The 15334-nt window shown below is 41.3% G+C and overlaps 1 protein-coding gene across 33 annotated transcripts in view; it reads right to left on the bottom strand.

Annotated features, from left to right (window-relative positions):
- The window catches only part of KIAA1217 (KIAA1217 ortholog), a 370266-nt gene that overhangs the window by 34966 nt on the left and 319966 nt on the right, over positions 1–15334 (bottom strand). For all 33 annotated transcript variants that reach the window (XR_005263321.2, XM_038174595.2, XM_038174602.2 and 30 more), the window contains 2 exons: positions 9425–9585; positions 2964–3139 (listed from right to left, as the gene is read on the bottom strand). Coding sequence is in view for 32 of the 33 variants with exons in the window: in XM_038174595.2 (XP_038030523.2) it covers positions 2964–3139; positions 9425–9585 (337 nt within the window). In the remaining variant the exon portion in view is untranslated. The remainder of the gene's footprint in view (positions 1–2963; positions 3140–9424; positions 9586–15334) is intronic.

Genomic DNA, 15334 nt, shown 5'->3' with positions numbered 1-15334 from the left:
AACACTGTGTTTAACAGGGTTCCTTGTTTTTCTTTAGATAACTCTGAGCTGTAATCCTGCTGCAACTGACACATGGACGCATTTCTGTAGGCACCATCACGAATAGCTGCAAAACAGAAAACTTGCTCTAAAGTGTGCATAGACAGCTCTGCAGTTTACAGCATGAAACCAGCAATTTATTTATTTATTTATTTTAAATTTCCCATTGATAATTTTCAGAATTGCAAAAAACAGGGCTTTTTAACCTGAGATTTAAAGAGACTGAAAGATCTTTCCTTTTATTTCTTTAGATGGAGCTGAAGTTCATGCTACAGAATAATAAATACACTTCTGTAAGTATTGCAAAAGTCCTTAAACTCTGTCTTGCATGAACTCAGCCTACTGATCTAGTCCTATGATGCAGAAAAGGTCAAGAGGGCAAGAAATGAAAGACTAAAAAAAAAAAAAAAATTGTTTCCCTGTTGCTTTGCATTTGTTTATATATCTGCAGGGAGATTAGCTTAACTGAAAGCACCTATACAGAACATTAACCTTTTCCTGAATACTGTCAGTGACATTCAGTGTGTAATTTTGTGATATATGCCCTCCATTTTTAACAGTTATCAGCTGTTGAACTTCAGGCATTGTTATCTGATGTGCTTTTTCTTTCAGGCTTTGATCCTGCAAACATGAAAATATATGACAAAGAAATCTCATTGGATGCAAATGAAGAAAAATAATTTTATCATATAATATTTGTTTCTAACATACCCCTAAAAAGGTTGAACAAACATTCATAACTTATGAATGATTTAAGACAGTTTCCTGCAAAATTAACAAATGAACAATACTTTCTCATTCAACGTTTCTTAGCTGCAAAGTAAATTGGCAGAGGATAACAGACACTTGCTTTATGAGGACACTGCCCTTTGATAACTGAGCAGAGCACAGAAGCAGCAGAAACTCTGTAAACACTGATAAAACAGAACCCTATTGCAATCAGAGTGGTATCCTAAATGAACAGCTGTAACAACTAACACCATTGCACTTGACCTCACTCAGTATCCTTTTTATGAGGCAATGCTATAAACAACTATCACACAAATGGTTCTTTCCACAGAAAGCAAACAATGTAGAAATGAGATACACATGAACAAAGTGATGAACAGGGGAGTAATTACTGGAGACTAGAACACAATGTTAACACTACAAACCAGCTGAGCAGATTATAGACACCAGCATGGACTATTACTGCACGCTCAACTTTTCTTCACAGAAAGCATATACGTCTTCAGAAACATTCTGCTCTGTCTTTACAGATGCACTGTGTTTATTACAAATCTTACTCAAATGACAACACATTGATCAACAGGAAAGATTTACTTTCCTCGGTTGTCAATAACTGTACTCCTGTGGTTCTTCAATCATCATTTTCAATGAAAAGCTGACTATAAAGCTTCTCTGTGTTTTGGGGCAATTCTTCAGGTGTGATCTAAATGCAGTAATAAGAAATAATTAATTATATAGCATCCTACTTACGTGAGCATTAGAACTAGTAAAACTGTTTATTGATTTCAGCTTCATTTTGTCTTCTACTCTGAACAGGGAATAAAACAAACAACTGGATCCCACCAGTTGTGGTAGGCCAAAGTTTTGGGGAAAAAAAAAAGTCTTACAAAAAGTCTTTACACACACACAGAAACACACAAAGTACTTTTTAACTGCAGTTTAGTGTATGGAATCCCACTGAATAAGTCTTGGAGGGGCACTGGCACTGCTGATTGCAATTACACTTCAGTACCTTATTTAGGAGATTTCCCTCCCACTCCCATACAATAACTGAAGTCTGTCTTCTGTGGAAGTGGTGGCATCACTGTCCCTGGGGATGTTCAAGGAAAGTTTGGACGTGGTGCTTAGGGACATGGTTTAGTGGGTGACATTGGTGGTATGGTGATGGTTGGACCTGATGGTCTTGAACGTCTTTTTTACCCTTAATGATTCTGTAAAGCTCAGAAGGTGGTTATCAGTGGTGTAAAGTCTAGTTGGATGCCAGGAAACAGTGGCATACCCCAGTTGTCAATAAAGCATCCAGTCCTGTTTAACATCTCCATTTAATGATCTGGTTGGCAGGGCAGAGTGTACCCTCAGCAAGTTTGCAGATGACACAAAACTGGGAGGAGTGGCTGATGTGCCAGCGGGTTGTGCTGCTATCCAGAGAGACCTGGATAGGGTCGAGAAATGGGCAGACAGGAACCTCACAAAGTTTAACAAGGAGAAGTGCAAAGCCCTGCTCCTGGGAAGGAACAGCCCCAGGCACCAGTACATGCTGGGGGCCACGCTGCAGGTAAGTAGCCTGGCAGACAAAGGGCCAGGATGTCCTGTGGACACCAAGTTGAACATGAGCCAGCAATGTGCCCTTGCTGCAAAGAAGGCTAATGGTATCCTCCTTGGAGATACTTGAAAACTGTCTGGATGTGGTCTTGGGCAACCAGATGTCGGTGGCCCTGAGCAGGGAGGTTGAACCAGATCATCTCCAGAGGTCCCTTCCAACTTCAAACATTCTGTGAAAACTAATCTCATTACCTTCCTTTGCATCCATTTGTTCTTAATAAATTTCCCCTCTCCTTCCCGAAAATATAATGCGTAAATCTGAAGAGGAAAGCTAGGGTAGGGGGAGTCTTTCAGAAGAAGGAGGTGGTCATATGTCTTACAGTCATCTGTTTCCTTACAGCGCACTTCTGAAGTGGCTGAAACTCTTCATACTGGTGGCACATGCCCAGCAGGCTGCTCTACTAGTCAGGGGCCAATGATTTTTACTACACAGACACAGTTTTACAGCCAATATCAGTACAAGGAAACATAGCTACAAGAGCCTGCACAGGTGCTGTTTCACTGAAGACAGAGTGAAAATTAATACTCTATGGGGAAAAAAAAAAAAAAAAAGGTAGTCAGAAGCAACAAATTCTAAGAGTTTCTCAACCCACCATAATTTCTTTACAATCCTCTCTTCCTCGTTGAGGTATTTCTGCCTTTCTTGTTCCACCAGGTTGCGCTGTCGCTGCACAGGATCTTCAAGCCTCTTCACTGTTTCAATCATTTTGCCATTGATTTCCAGCTCTGCTTTCTTCACCATTGCCCTCAGCATCTCCTGGTTCTGCAGCTGTTGCACAAAAGAAATCAACTTCAATTTTTCCCGTTTGACTGACATCCCTGGCAACAGAATACATTGCAGAGCTCAGAAATAAGTTGGGATAAACAGCCCCACAGCTAGAGAGACTTTTTACCTTCTTCCTTCCCTCTTTAACTTTACCTATAGACACTATTCCATGAGAAAGCATTGGAGATGAGAAAAGCCCACATTTGTTTAACTTTTAATGTGTATACTTAACTTCCCATTGTCAGCTGATGGACAAAAGATGTTGGGTTCAATACATCACTTTCAGTGCATAACTTCTGCAGAGGTTGTAGCCCCTGTATAATGCTCAGCCCAGCATAAATCAAGTATTAATCATGCCTCATGAGAATGCCAGAAGCCTGACTTCCACTTTGCACATCTCTCTTATTTTTGTCACTATATTGCCCATACATGCCTAGTGGATAATTGTACATATTAATGTCAGCTGGAGCATACCATTACCCTCAGAATGGAATATTTCAGTCTCTCGAGTGGCAGAGGAAGGATTGTGCCATCCAGTGTGATGTGGTTACAGACACACTCATCTGTGATATAAAACACCCCCCCTCATCCACCCAAACCACCTTTTAAAATACGGTAACTTTCCAGAAAGTGGCCATGTAAAATTCACACTTTCTCAAGAGATCTACTATTTGTGCATTCTTAGCCTCATGTTAATTACCTGAAGTGTATATTAAGTTTGCAGAACAAAACACAGTTAAGAAAACAAGTTCACATGAAGTGACCAGTGGGGCTCCATCTAGTCACAACTTCAGGATATAGGCAGAAAGAACGCAACTCTGTCAGCCGAGCAGCATCTCATACCGTAAGATTTTCTAAAACACCTTGGGAAACTCAGTTCCATTTTTAGAACTAGCAATCAAACCTTCAACTGTCTCCTAAACATCCAGGCTTAACAGCCAAACTGCTTTCAACATGAGTGAAAACACTGCCTAATAAGAAGAATCACAAAAATGGCTTACATACAAGACAGCGTAAGGCAACAAGACTTCTTTTGAAGTTGATTTAAGAGAATTTCTGGGAATCAAAGAAAAAAAAAAAAAAAAAAGCCTTTGCCAGGTTGTTCGTACCCAATCAGTACAGGAATTAGAGGAACAAACTCAAATCTCTCCTCCTGACGGTTCAGAAATTGTGCCTGACTCTGCTGCCAATGACACAACTCTCCAGTGACACAGCTGTGATGAGAGGGAGGGTAACACTTCACTGAAAGTGTTCAGGGGGGTCTCGGCTGTGACAAGCAGGAGGTGTTAGCTCAAAACTCAGCTCAACAGAAGTGTAAGCAGTGAGGGAAAAAAATGAAGCTGGAAAACATTTGAAACAGCACAGATTTATAAACATCGTCAGCTGCTTTATACCAGACTGGATCCTTCAGAAGACAGTGCATATGTGTATTTTTCCCCACTATGGGATTAATGTTTGGATTTGATAAATTAAAATCTCTGACAGTGAGACCAGCACAGCTGAGACACATGTCTCTTTCATTGTGGCAAGAAGGGAAACATAAATGAATGAATAAAATGAGGGAATGAGCATGTACCACTTCAGTCATATATTTTATTCACAGCTCTTTAACGAGCGGGGAAATTTGAAAAAGGGAAGTGACTTGGAAAATGTGAAATTACTTATCTGAGGTCAGGAAGAAGGGCCAGCATGACTTAAGTCTCAGGTGTTTTTCAGTCCTCTGTGTTCCTCAGCTGTGTGACTCCCAGCATGCCAAAATGGGGTTTGTCTGCTTTTATGTGCATGTGTGTGTACAACGGCAAAGGCGCTGGTTTATTATGAGGGTATACGTTTATTATACTGACATCCACAGCTAAGGTGCTTGAACAGCGTTAGAAAATTTCAGTTTTAAAAGTTCAACCATATCTGATAACAAGATTAGGGAATAAAATATAAATAATAAATATTTCAAAAAGATACTATGTTTAGGACTCCCTAGCCTCAGTGCTTGGAGTGAGCTCTTGAAGTTTGGGAACGACTCATGTTGGTATCAAAGAGATATTTTTACCATTTTTATGAAAGTTCACCCAACACCTAGCTAGTTCTGGCAAAACTAGGTTTCTTCATATTAGGAGAACCGGGACAGAAGGTGAGGAGGGAGAGGTACAGATGGGTGCGGGGAGAGGAAAGAAGGAACCAAGGGGAACCAGTAACCAAGGGTTTAAGCAGGGCAGAGTCACCAGCCAGAGGACAACATAAGGCAAAGTGAGCAGGAGCAGAGGGATAGAGCTGTGTGTGAGGAGAGGAGGCAGTCTTGGGCCACCTACAGCATATTTCCCTCCACACTCTGGAACTGAACTTGATTCTTGAACTCGATCAGATCTGAGACTCCCTCAGTGCACACCCCTTGTGTCCCTCAGACCACCTCTGCCAGTTACTCCATTGCTTCAAGTGGAAGACATTTTATGGATCTGCCAGAGTTATTCTGGTTCATGAGAGCACAACTTTTTGTAATTCACATTTGCTTGGAAACAAGACAAATCTAGATACTCTTTGTTAAAACACTGTTCAAGTTTCAAAGTCAAATGCAAGTCTAGGTAAGGAAATGCAATGCAGGTTTTCCTCTCACCACCAAACAAAAATCTCTTGCTAATTAATGTGGCTTATAAGTGCAAGCAGAAAATAAAATAATAATAATATGCTTTTTAGAGCTCTAGCAACTTCTCCTATATTTATTACCCCTGTCTCACTCCCAGCATCACCGGTCTTCTCAGACCCCTACATTGTCCCTCTTCTCCCGCAGCTGCTCCAGCCATTATCTGTCCCTGCTCTCTCACAAGTACCCCAGCACTGCCTCTGGCACCCACTTTGGAAACAACCTGATAACCAGTCTAGTTCACTTTAAACTAATTATTATTTGTGATATGGGTAACTGGAAAACCAGCTATCAGTTCATAGCCCTGCTCCTCACTAGGAGACAAGCATGTCCTGTCTAGCAGGAGCATCCCAGACCGTGATGGGAGAGGCTTCTGGGCCACCCAGTTCCCCACATGCCACTGTGCAAACCCACCACCAGGGACTGCCTGCCTGCAGCTCAGGATCTCTGCAGAATCTAATTATCTAATTCCTAATGTTTGTTACCATACATAGATTAAATCTCGTCTCACCAATTCTATAATGCAGTTCAGAATATAATTGAATTTCTAATTCAAAGTTACACTTGTGAGACTATTTGAGTATCATGTACCATTTATGACAGTATTATTATTGCATTTTCTATCCTTTCGGCGGCACTCATTTTCCTGCAAGTAATAAATTTACTGAGGGAAAAGCTTGCATGCATACACATATCTAAAGCTGAACCTTAATCAGATCTAACTGCTTCCCCTTAAAACGTGTTCAGTTAAAGAAAGGCAGGAACAGACAAAAAGTTTCGATGTACAAATAAGCTAAAGATAATACACCATGATTACATGGTATAAGGTTTGTTTTCAAACCTGCCACTATGGGAGTGCAGAGTGAACTACCCCACTGTACTCATCACATGCTCCAGTCTGACCAGCAACAAAACCATCCAGAACACAGGCTGAGTTATGGCCTATCTCTGGCAATGAGGAAAACCCCATGGTACCATGAAACTAGACTTCCTTGAACATCTCTGAAAATCGGAGCTTTTAAGGAAGATGGGAGAGGGCTGGCAAGAAGGGTATCTAACCTCTTACAACATCCATGATGCAAATGTCTTTATTTCAAGAATCTCTGGTTAAAATCCAACCATGGAGTAAAACAGACTGGCCTTTTGGTTGCATCTGCTAACATGTACATTTAACTGGTGTGTGAATCAATTCATCTGGATGGATTCCTGCTGGATACATTTTAAAAAGAGGATTTTGCCAGAACAGACAAAGCCTACATGAATGAATGGGTCTTTTCCATCATGTGTTTCTCTGGTTCTATAAAACAAATGAGTAAAAATTTACAGTGATATCATCAATTCAAAATTGAACCACAGACAATATTAAATATAGTTTTATGTCCTGTTCTTGTTACTTGGTTATCCTGCCAAGTTCTGTGCCTGTGCAATCATCTTTTTCAGTTCTTTGGAAGTGTTTCTTTTAGTCTGTCACCATAAGAAAAATTCACACAAACAGGAACAAACTGACTGACGATCCAGGAGAAACAGAGAAACTGAACAATATGAAGTACTGTCAGACATACTATGCACACAACCTGGAAAAACAGAAAAATACATTTCCCTTTTACTTAGAATTATTTTACAAAAAATGCAGCACTTTTTTTTTTTTACCATCAGAAGTGTGATGTTTCGACATTCTTTAGCTTAAAACAGTACTTATTAACACTACTACCACTTTCTGCCTTACAAGCTGTGAACTCTTTTTCAGAATGCTCCCACCCATTCAGGAAAGTCCTGACATTAAACGCACTCTCATACTTGGGTGTATATATATGTAACACCCAAGTTTCCCTTAAGCTACGGGTTCTTCCATCCAACTCTCACAAATCTGCCCATGTCATACTGGCACAATGCTATCATGTATTTGCTATCATTTCTGAAATACGGGAAGTTAGCCAGATTTAATGAGCCCACTCTGGATAGCTCCTCTTTTTTCTTCTCAAGACTTCCTTGGCAGCGATGATTTGCGCAGATGGTACAAGTTTCTTCACTCCCGTGTGCCCTAATGCTGTATCTGATCAAAAGCAAGGATCCTGCTCCGGGCAGGGCTGTGGAGACAAGCTGCAGCTGGGGAAATGCTACCTCCTTGGCAAGCAGGCCCTGTGAGAAAGATACATTCACCGCCTCCAGCGCTGCACTTGCAACCTCCATCCCATTTTGCAAGGCCACATACTAAGCACAGCTGGTGGCCAGATCGCAGGGGTTTGCCAAGAGCTGCATTTGGCACACGGGGTTACAGAAGGACAGAAGGGCTGCAGCAGCTTGCAGCACAAACATGCAAGAATACCCACTTATATATAATGTGCCAGGGCAGAGACCCTACGGCAATCAGTTTTACTGAACAGTAAAAGCATGGGTGCTGTTATCACATGCAGAGGTCACCTGCTTGACACAGCTGTTTGCTCCAAACACCTTCTACCACCTCTGTGATACTAGCAAACTGAGCACAGGACCTTGTCATAGCACCTTCAGCCTCAGCCACGTTTTTCTTTTACTTTTCCACTAAAGGGAATTGAATTATGAACCCAAAATGTGGTCTAAATTCTGATTTGTATTATCTTTATACTATTCTAAAATTAATCAGCAAATCAAAGGAGATTAACACAGTGCTGTTCTAATATTCAAAACCTCCCTGGCACTAACAGCAGTAGCTGCAGCCCTACAATACCATACACACCATGTCTCTTTCCAGATAAGGAGGACTGGAAGAGTCCTGACGTTTTCCATGCTGTCCACTTTGTCTTACAATAAATTGCTTTACCTCTTCTTACATCTTCTAAGGCAATATACACAGTGCTTTCCGGTTTCCAATTAATTGAAGGGCTGAAGATTTTACAGCTGCATACACTTACTTTCATGGTGTCTGAGATGAGCAGTGTATATTTACATTGGTAACCTGACTGTGTATGTCAACAGAACATTTTGCTTAACTCTTCATTGTTCTTATTGTTTTTTGCAGGTTCTGAGCTGTTGATGTGTGTTAAGAAGGTGCTGGTAAAGTGAGAACGTAAGTTGGGTGCAACAAACCTTTGCAGTAACTTTTGAAATCATCCTTCCCCCTTGCTGCTCAAGCTGGCTATTCTTTTGGATTCTGTAAATACAGGCCTCAAACACTGGCTTAATGTATATCTACTGATCCTCAGCTACATTTCAGTTTCCTTATATCAAAGTTGTTTATTCAGGAACTTAAAAACTGTCTCAACTATAAACAGTATGGAGCAGGAACATGGCTCTTCCAACATGTTTATACAGCACATAGCATAGCAGGGTCCAAACTAATCACAGACTTGATATTACTGTAACATAAATACTGCTTTAATGTCTATAGACATCCAACTAAGCTAGAAATTAAATTATTTCTCCATATCTGAGCAGCAGTAGTTAAATTGAGCTAATTCTCATATCTCTAGGATGATGCAAGTGGCATGTGCTAGAGCAGTGTATGCTTTTGTATGTATTGTAATTGGGTCTCTCCTTTTCTGTATAACTCTGCTACTTAGAATCACGTACAAAAGGTGAGAGGGAGGGAGGGAGAGGGAGAGAGAAAGAGAGGGAGAAAGAAGGAGAACATTTCCTGACAACCCGATTTCCCACTATTTCTCAGGTAAGCGTACCTGTAGTTGCTTCATCTGATGCAGCTGCAGCCGCAGATCTGACACGTTGCGTTTCATACCATGCAGGCTTACTTGCATCGATGAGGCTCCAGCAGGGTGATGGATGACGGCTGGCTCCACTGTTGCCACTGTGTTCTTCCCCCCAGATAAGTTAGCAGCACCTGCAAGTAAACAGCAGCACAGGTTGAGCTCCCCAGCAGAGAAGGTGCAAACATGGTCCTTCCTCTGCACACCGAATTCACATGCACTTCACACAGATGCACATGAAAATAAAATTACAGTTGCCAGTGCTCAGGGCAGTGGCATCTCCCCTTCCGATGTAATTGGAGAGACTGTACAGTATCAGAGTGTGTCTGTGCTGGAACCTCAGCCATATCAGAGCACTGCCTTACCACAAGACTGCTTCCTACCACATGTAGTGGAGATAGGAAAATTAGCTATAACTGCACGTTACACAAAACAGCAGCAAATCAAATCGGTGCTGAAAGTAGCTTTGGGATCGCCTTCTCAGGAGCCATCTGGGAGCAAGTTGATTCAAATTCACAGGACTCCTGAACTGCATATGTGTTGATTAATTCAGTCAAACTGCCAAGTCTGGGGGAAAGGTTTCTACAGAGAATCTTACTTTGCTGCTTAAAGTATGATTGCGTTATTTCTATCAGCTGTGTCCAACAGCTACGGTATTAAATCAAGAGAAGAGAAATGAAATAATGGTCATTTATTTAGGACTGTTTACAAGGGAGTACAACATAAAACAAGTAAGTGAGCTGAGTCATCACAAGACTTTCTTCATTAAGTAATGCTGTTCTTCCACGCAGCATCAATATTAAGGTTGTTCTTTTCAGTCTCAAGTACCTGGGAAAAAGCTTTATTTACAGAGTACAATCAAATCCCAGTTCATCAGCTAGTAGGCATATTACATCTGTCTTCTGGCATTCACACTTAAACACCCATATTCTTCAAACTGTCTTTTTAATGCATCCTTTCCCCTTCCCTTCGCCAACAGCAAAATGACAGGAGGATGAACTCCAGTTTCTAAGTCCAGCTCTGTGTAGCCCTGCACAGCTTTCTGATCAGTGTCAGATCTGCCTTGTCCCTCAAGCTCAGATGACAGTGTGGCTGCAGCTTCCCAAACTACTGCACTGTGTCATCCCCCTATCACTTATTTCCTTCTCTATGAGATTAAAACCAAACATCCGAGGAAACAAAATAACTGATCAATGGGTTTATGTGCACAAGGACTTTGGTCATCCTCTGTTCCCACAGGCACTCATCCTACCGAGTTCAATTAAATCAACCCAAATATAGCATTGCAATATTTTTTATTTTTTATTTTTATTTTTTTATTTATTTTTATTTTTGTTTGTAAATTTTTTTTTTGAAGTAAATTTTCAGTACACTACAGAGAATGACACATCACGTCTGTCTGGAATGAGTATGAACCCAAGAGTGGTAGGTTTTATCTCCACGCACTCATCCCTAGTAGTCTAGTCATCTAGTAAAGTCTCCAAACACGCCCAAGTGAGTACAGCTCAGCAGAACAACAAACGGTTATTCCGTTGCCAACAGGTGTGGATTTCTCAAACATAACTTTTGCAAAATTCATCCACGAGGAAGCCTTTTTAAAGGAAGGAATTTATGCCAAGCTGTTTTTATTTTAAAACAGGCTAAAAGGTTTCTGAAGAATTGTGTTTCCTGCTGTACCTACATTTGCAGTTCCCTTCCGTAAAAGCACGTGTCCCTTGGGCTGCACCCATGTTGTACACGGTGTGACGTGCTGCAGGTCTTGGGAGACATGCTCAAACAAAAAGCTGTTCTAGCCTCTTCTAATGCATGCTACCCAAATGAGCTTCTGCAAGATCTGCTAGATCTGCTTGGTGCTTCTACAACAGCACTCTTCAGTTCAGTGCTGAGCAAGCTGTTGCACATTTTTGCCATGCTCCAGTATGATTCGGTGCTCTTTTGGCTGTCAAAGAACTGCTTAAAAGAAAGCAACACTCAAGAAATAAACAGTCCTTGTTCACTGCCATTCTGTACCTGCTCCACGCTTCAGCCTAATCTATGCCAATAATTGTGTCTACATGTATGCTGCATTTTTTCCTACAAAGCATGTATCTCTCTCCCACATGCACTATTTTTTTTTTTTTTTAAGAAAAGGGTATTCAGTTCATAAACCCTACAGACAGAAACCACCAGAGAGTCTGAAAAATGTGGATAAGCCTCCAAGAGTTCTGATCCCTAGCCACAAATCTGGACTATTTTTGAAAGCACATCTACCTTTCTGCTATTCTTTGCCTCAAGCAAAAGCTCCAAAACCTCAGCCCCCAACTCTGTGGTTATGCAGCCAAGGCATGAATCAGTCCCCTCCAGTCTCTCCCCACATGTTGGACACCAGTCAATTTGCATATTTTCAGAGGATGGGGTGCCTGCTTTCCTTTTAGTGTAGATGGACTGTGATCTGCTTCTGTAAACAATAAATGTGTCCTACTCCCTGCAAATCAGTCCTCCTCCTCCTCTGCTACCCCAGCCACCTCTTCTACATATGCTACCATGAAGCTTCTGCTGCAGGCAGTGCTCAGAGCCTACGAAGCACGAAGGGACTCCTAAGGGGATGAAACACAACCACACTCACCCAGCGAGCATGGGAGCACAGTGAGGATCACCAGCTGATTTCTCAGAGATTCATATTTTCATCAAAAAGGAATAAAAGGGCAGCTGAATGAGGGACTGCTTCGTCTAGGGAGTATAGCTCTCATTTGGAAGCAGGCCCAGGCTGTAGCTTTGAGATTAGATGTAGAGCCAGATGGATTGAAGGGAAAGAAACAGTGTTGGCTTGCATAGCTTTTAAAATAAACCCTTGTTGGAGCTAGGTAAGGGATCCTGAGGAAAAAAAAATACCGCAGTGCAAAAGGGAAAGGCTGGGTACTTGCCCAGGCTCAAGAAGGCAAGGAGCTGGACTGCCACTCCCTGACACCTGACCTTTGCAATCATGCAAAGACACCGCTCTCCTTCCATTTTCCAGAATTTAGTTTTCTTTCTAAAATGCAAAGATTTTCATAGAATCATAGAATCATAGAATATCCTGAGTTGGAAGGGACCCTTAAGGATCATCAAGTCCAACTCTTGACACCGCACAGGTCTACCCAAAAGTTCAGACCATGTGACTAAGCGCACAGTCCAATCTCTTCTTAAATTCAGTCAGGCTCGGTGCAGTGACCACTTCCCTGGGGAGCCTGTTCCAGTGTGCAACCACCCTCTCTGTGAAGAACCCCCTCCTGATGTCAAGCCTAAATTTCCCCTGCCTCAGCTTAACCCCGTTCCCGCGGGTCCTGTCACTGGTGTTAATGGAGAAAAGGTCTCCTGCCTCTCGACACCCCCTTACGAGGAAGTTGTAGACTGTGATGAGGTCTGTGATTTTGTTTTGAAGCAGGCTATAAAAAAAAAAAGACCATCAGAAGACATCAAGAAGTGTTTCTTCCCAAATCATTCATATTCTTATCAAAGAGCCACATTTTAAAATATCATGGGGGAGACGTGGCAGTTACTCAGTCCTCTTATCAGCTGGTTGGAATCCACTAAACAAACAGACAAACGCAATGTTAAGGTTGCAACTCCATCATTAACAAGCTGTTATGGTCAGACACCACAGCGTCCTTACAAGAACAGGATGTTCTACAGATATTGGTGTGCAACTTCACCTTGGTGATCCAGAATTAATTCAGGATCATGCTATACTTGCAAACACTGACCAAGTTCAAAGACTAGCATGATCTATCTTTGAATATGAGGTAAGCAAGCAGATATGGACAACTGTTTAAATTCACAGATCATTACAAGAGTGTGCGAAAACAGCACACAGATGTGCACAGAAGACAAGAACTTCTCTGGCAAGCACAGGTCACAAAGGGTGGGGAATCAAATTTGAGCACTACACGTGTAACACTTCTCCCTTCTCTATCTCCCTCTCTTGATTTGTACTGGAGATGTCAGCGCAGAAAGACTCCTTGAACCCTTTTCAGAATAAACTAAAATCTCCTTCCTCCTCTTCCACCAAGGCAGCAAATGGCAAATTGGTTTTGTGTGTTTTGCTTTGCAATCCAGGATGTAATTGATCCAGAATTTAATCTATCTATCATTCTTACCACTTGATGAACAAAATATGACCAAAAAGAGAGTAGATGAGCATTACCTAGCATATTTGTTAGTTATCTCATGAACAATCTTTCTAGTAACTTTTTTTGTTGGTTGTTTTTTTTTTGAATCATGTGCTATCAGGCTGTTCCTAAATGAAGAGTCCCTAGATACCATTCACTTTTGATGAACTGAAAGAGGTTATAAGGATTCAGTCATTGGATTTATCCTAGCGTGAACAGGAGATACATAGCTCAACTATGGAATGTTACTGCTCTTTGAACCCAGCTCCCATGAAAAAATGAGCCTAAAGCAACAAAACATAAGAAATGCAGACAGCAGGGTCACTGTCACAGGCTTATTTTCCCCAGTGAAAAAGCATTTTTGTTTAGGTTCTAGTATTTGAGGCTAAAGAATCTGCTACAGACTGGCAAAGCAAAAACATGTTAAACACAACTACTTGATTTATACAAAATACCAAATGGAGTATTCACAACCTAGATATACAGAACTACCTAGGATTTAGAAAATTTGGTTTCTTTTCCTTCCCAAGTGAGCTAGTTCTCTATTTTTTGCATGAATGTCTCCCATCACTAGAAAGCATGCTACAAAATACAATGTTGGTTCAACATTGATGAGTCAATTTCATACTGCACAGATGTTTTATTGTTCAGGATAGGAAGCAATTCACGTTTCTGCTTACCACTGCTCTAGAAAGGACTGCTCAATCAACATTTTATACCACTTTTCCTTTCAAATAGTCTTTGAAATTGCTAAAACTGGTATCTCAGTGTGCAGTTGTCAAGTGGAATTGTATACTTTGAGAGCTGACTGTCTAATGGCTGTACTTAATAAAGATTGGGGTGAACTGGAGAGCAAAACAGAGGTTTGCAAAAGTGTTTCTGGATGCTGCAAGCATGCTTAAACCCAAGCATATTTACTCGAAGGAGAAACATTATGTAGCACATTTTGCATATTCTGACAGATTGTTGATGTCTTTCAGGTAAGCAGAGACTTATTAGACCTCGTTATGTGTAATTTCAAAAGCAGATGCAAAAGCAGACTATTCTATTATATAGGAAGGCAGTCCTCAGTATCAGCTGATATGGGTGACAATACTGAAGCAGTAGCATATTGTGGTCAGCATCACACCTTGTTTCCCCTTACCTGCTATAGTTCAATTTTCTGATTTTTCTGTGGCTGTGTCATGCTGGAAGGACAGGATTTAGGGATGCAGATGCTGGAGTTACAACAATACAGTGCTGATAGGGATCCTTCCAGTTGCATGGCCACATGACTGGCTGCACGGCCAGCCCCACTGCCCTGTCTATCTCCCCAGGTGATCAGAAGTGCACCTATTGCACAACCTGAACTGTGGTATCTCACATGATGGGTATGACACAGTTGTGTGACAGAGACATTATCTCTGACAGTACCTGACAGATACTGATCTGGTCTTTTGTCAGTAAATTAAACTCGCCACTCCTGCCCCCCATGATGGGGCATTCATCTATTATATGTAATTTTGTCATCTCAGGGACACACTTTCAGTCATACAACAAAGTAGTGAGTGAAAAGTGTTTGGGAATGACAGCACGAACTGGCTACTGGTCATAAGAATCATGCTGTTCTGTTGGGCTGGGTATGACCTACAGACTGAAGAATCCCCATCCTTGCTTTGTGTGGGGCAGTTTTTCCAGTGAATATTATTTAATTTCTCATTTGTTGGAAGTGTATTCATTCACATATGCATACACAAATAATTTAAGTTGAAAGGGA

Source organism: Anas platyrhynchos, chromosome 2 (genome assembly GCF_047663525.1).
Source record: "Anas platyrhynchos isolate ZD024472 breed Pekin duck chromosome 2, IASCAAS_PekinDuck_T2T, whole genome shotgun sequence".
NCBI classification, from domain to species: Eukaryota; Metazoa; Chordata; class Aves; order Anseriformes; family Anatidae; genus Anas; species Anas platyrhynchos.
Note: the sequence above shows the minus strand (reverse complement) of the source record. Positions and strands in the feature narration are given on the sequence as shown.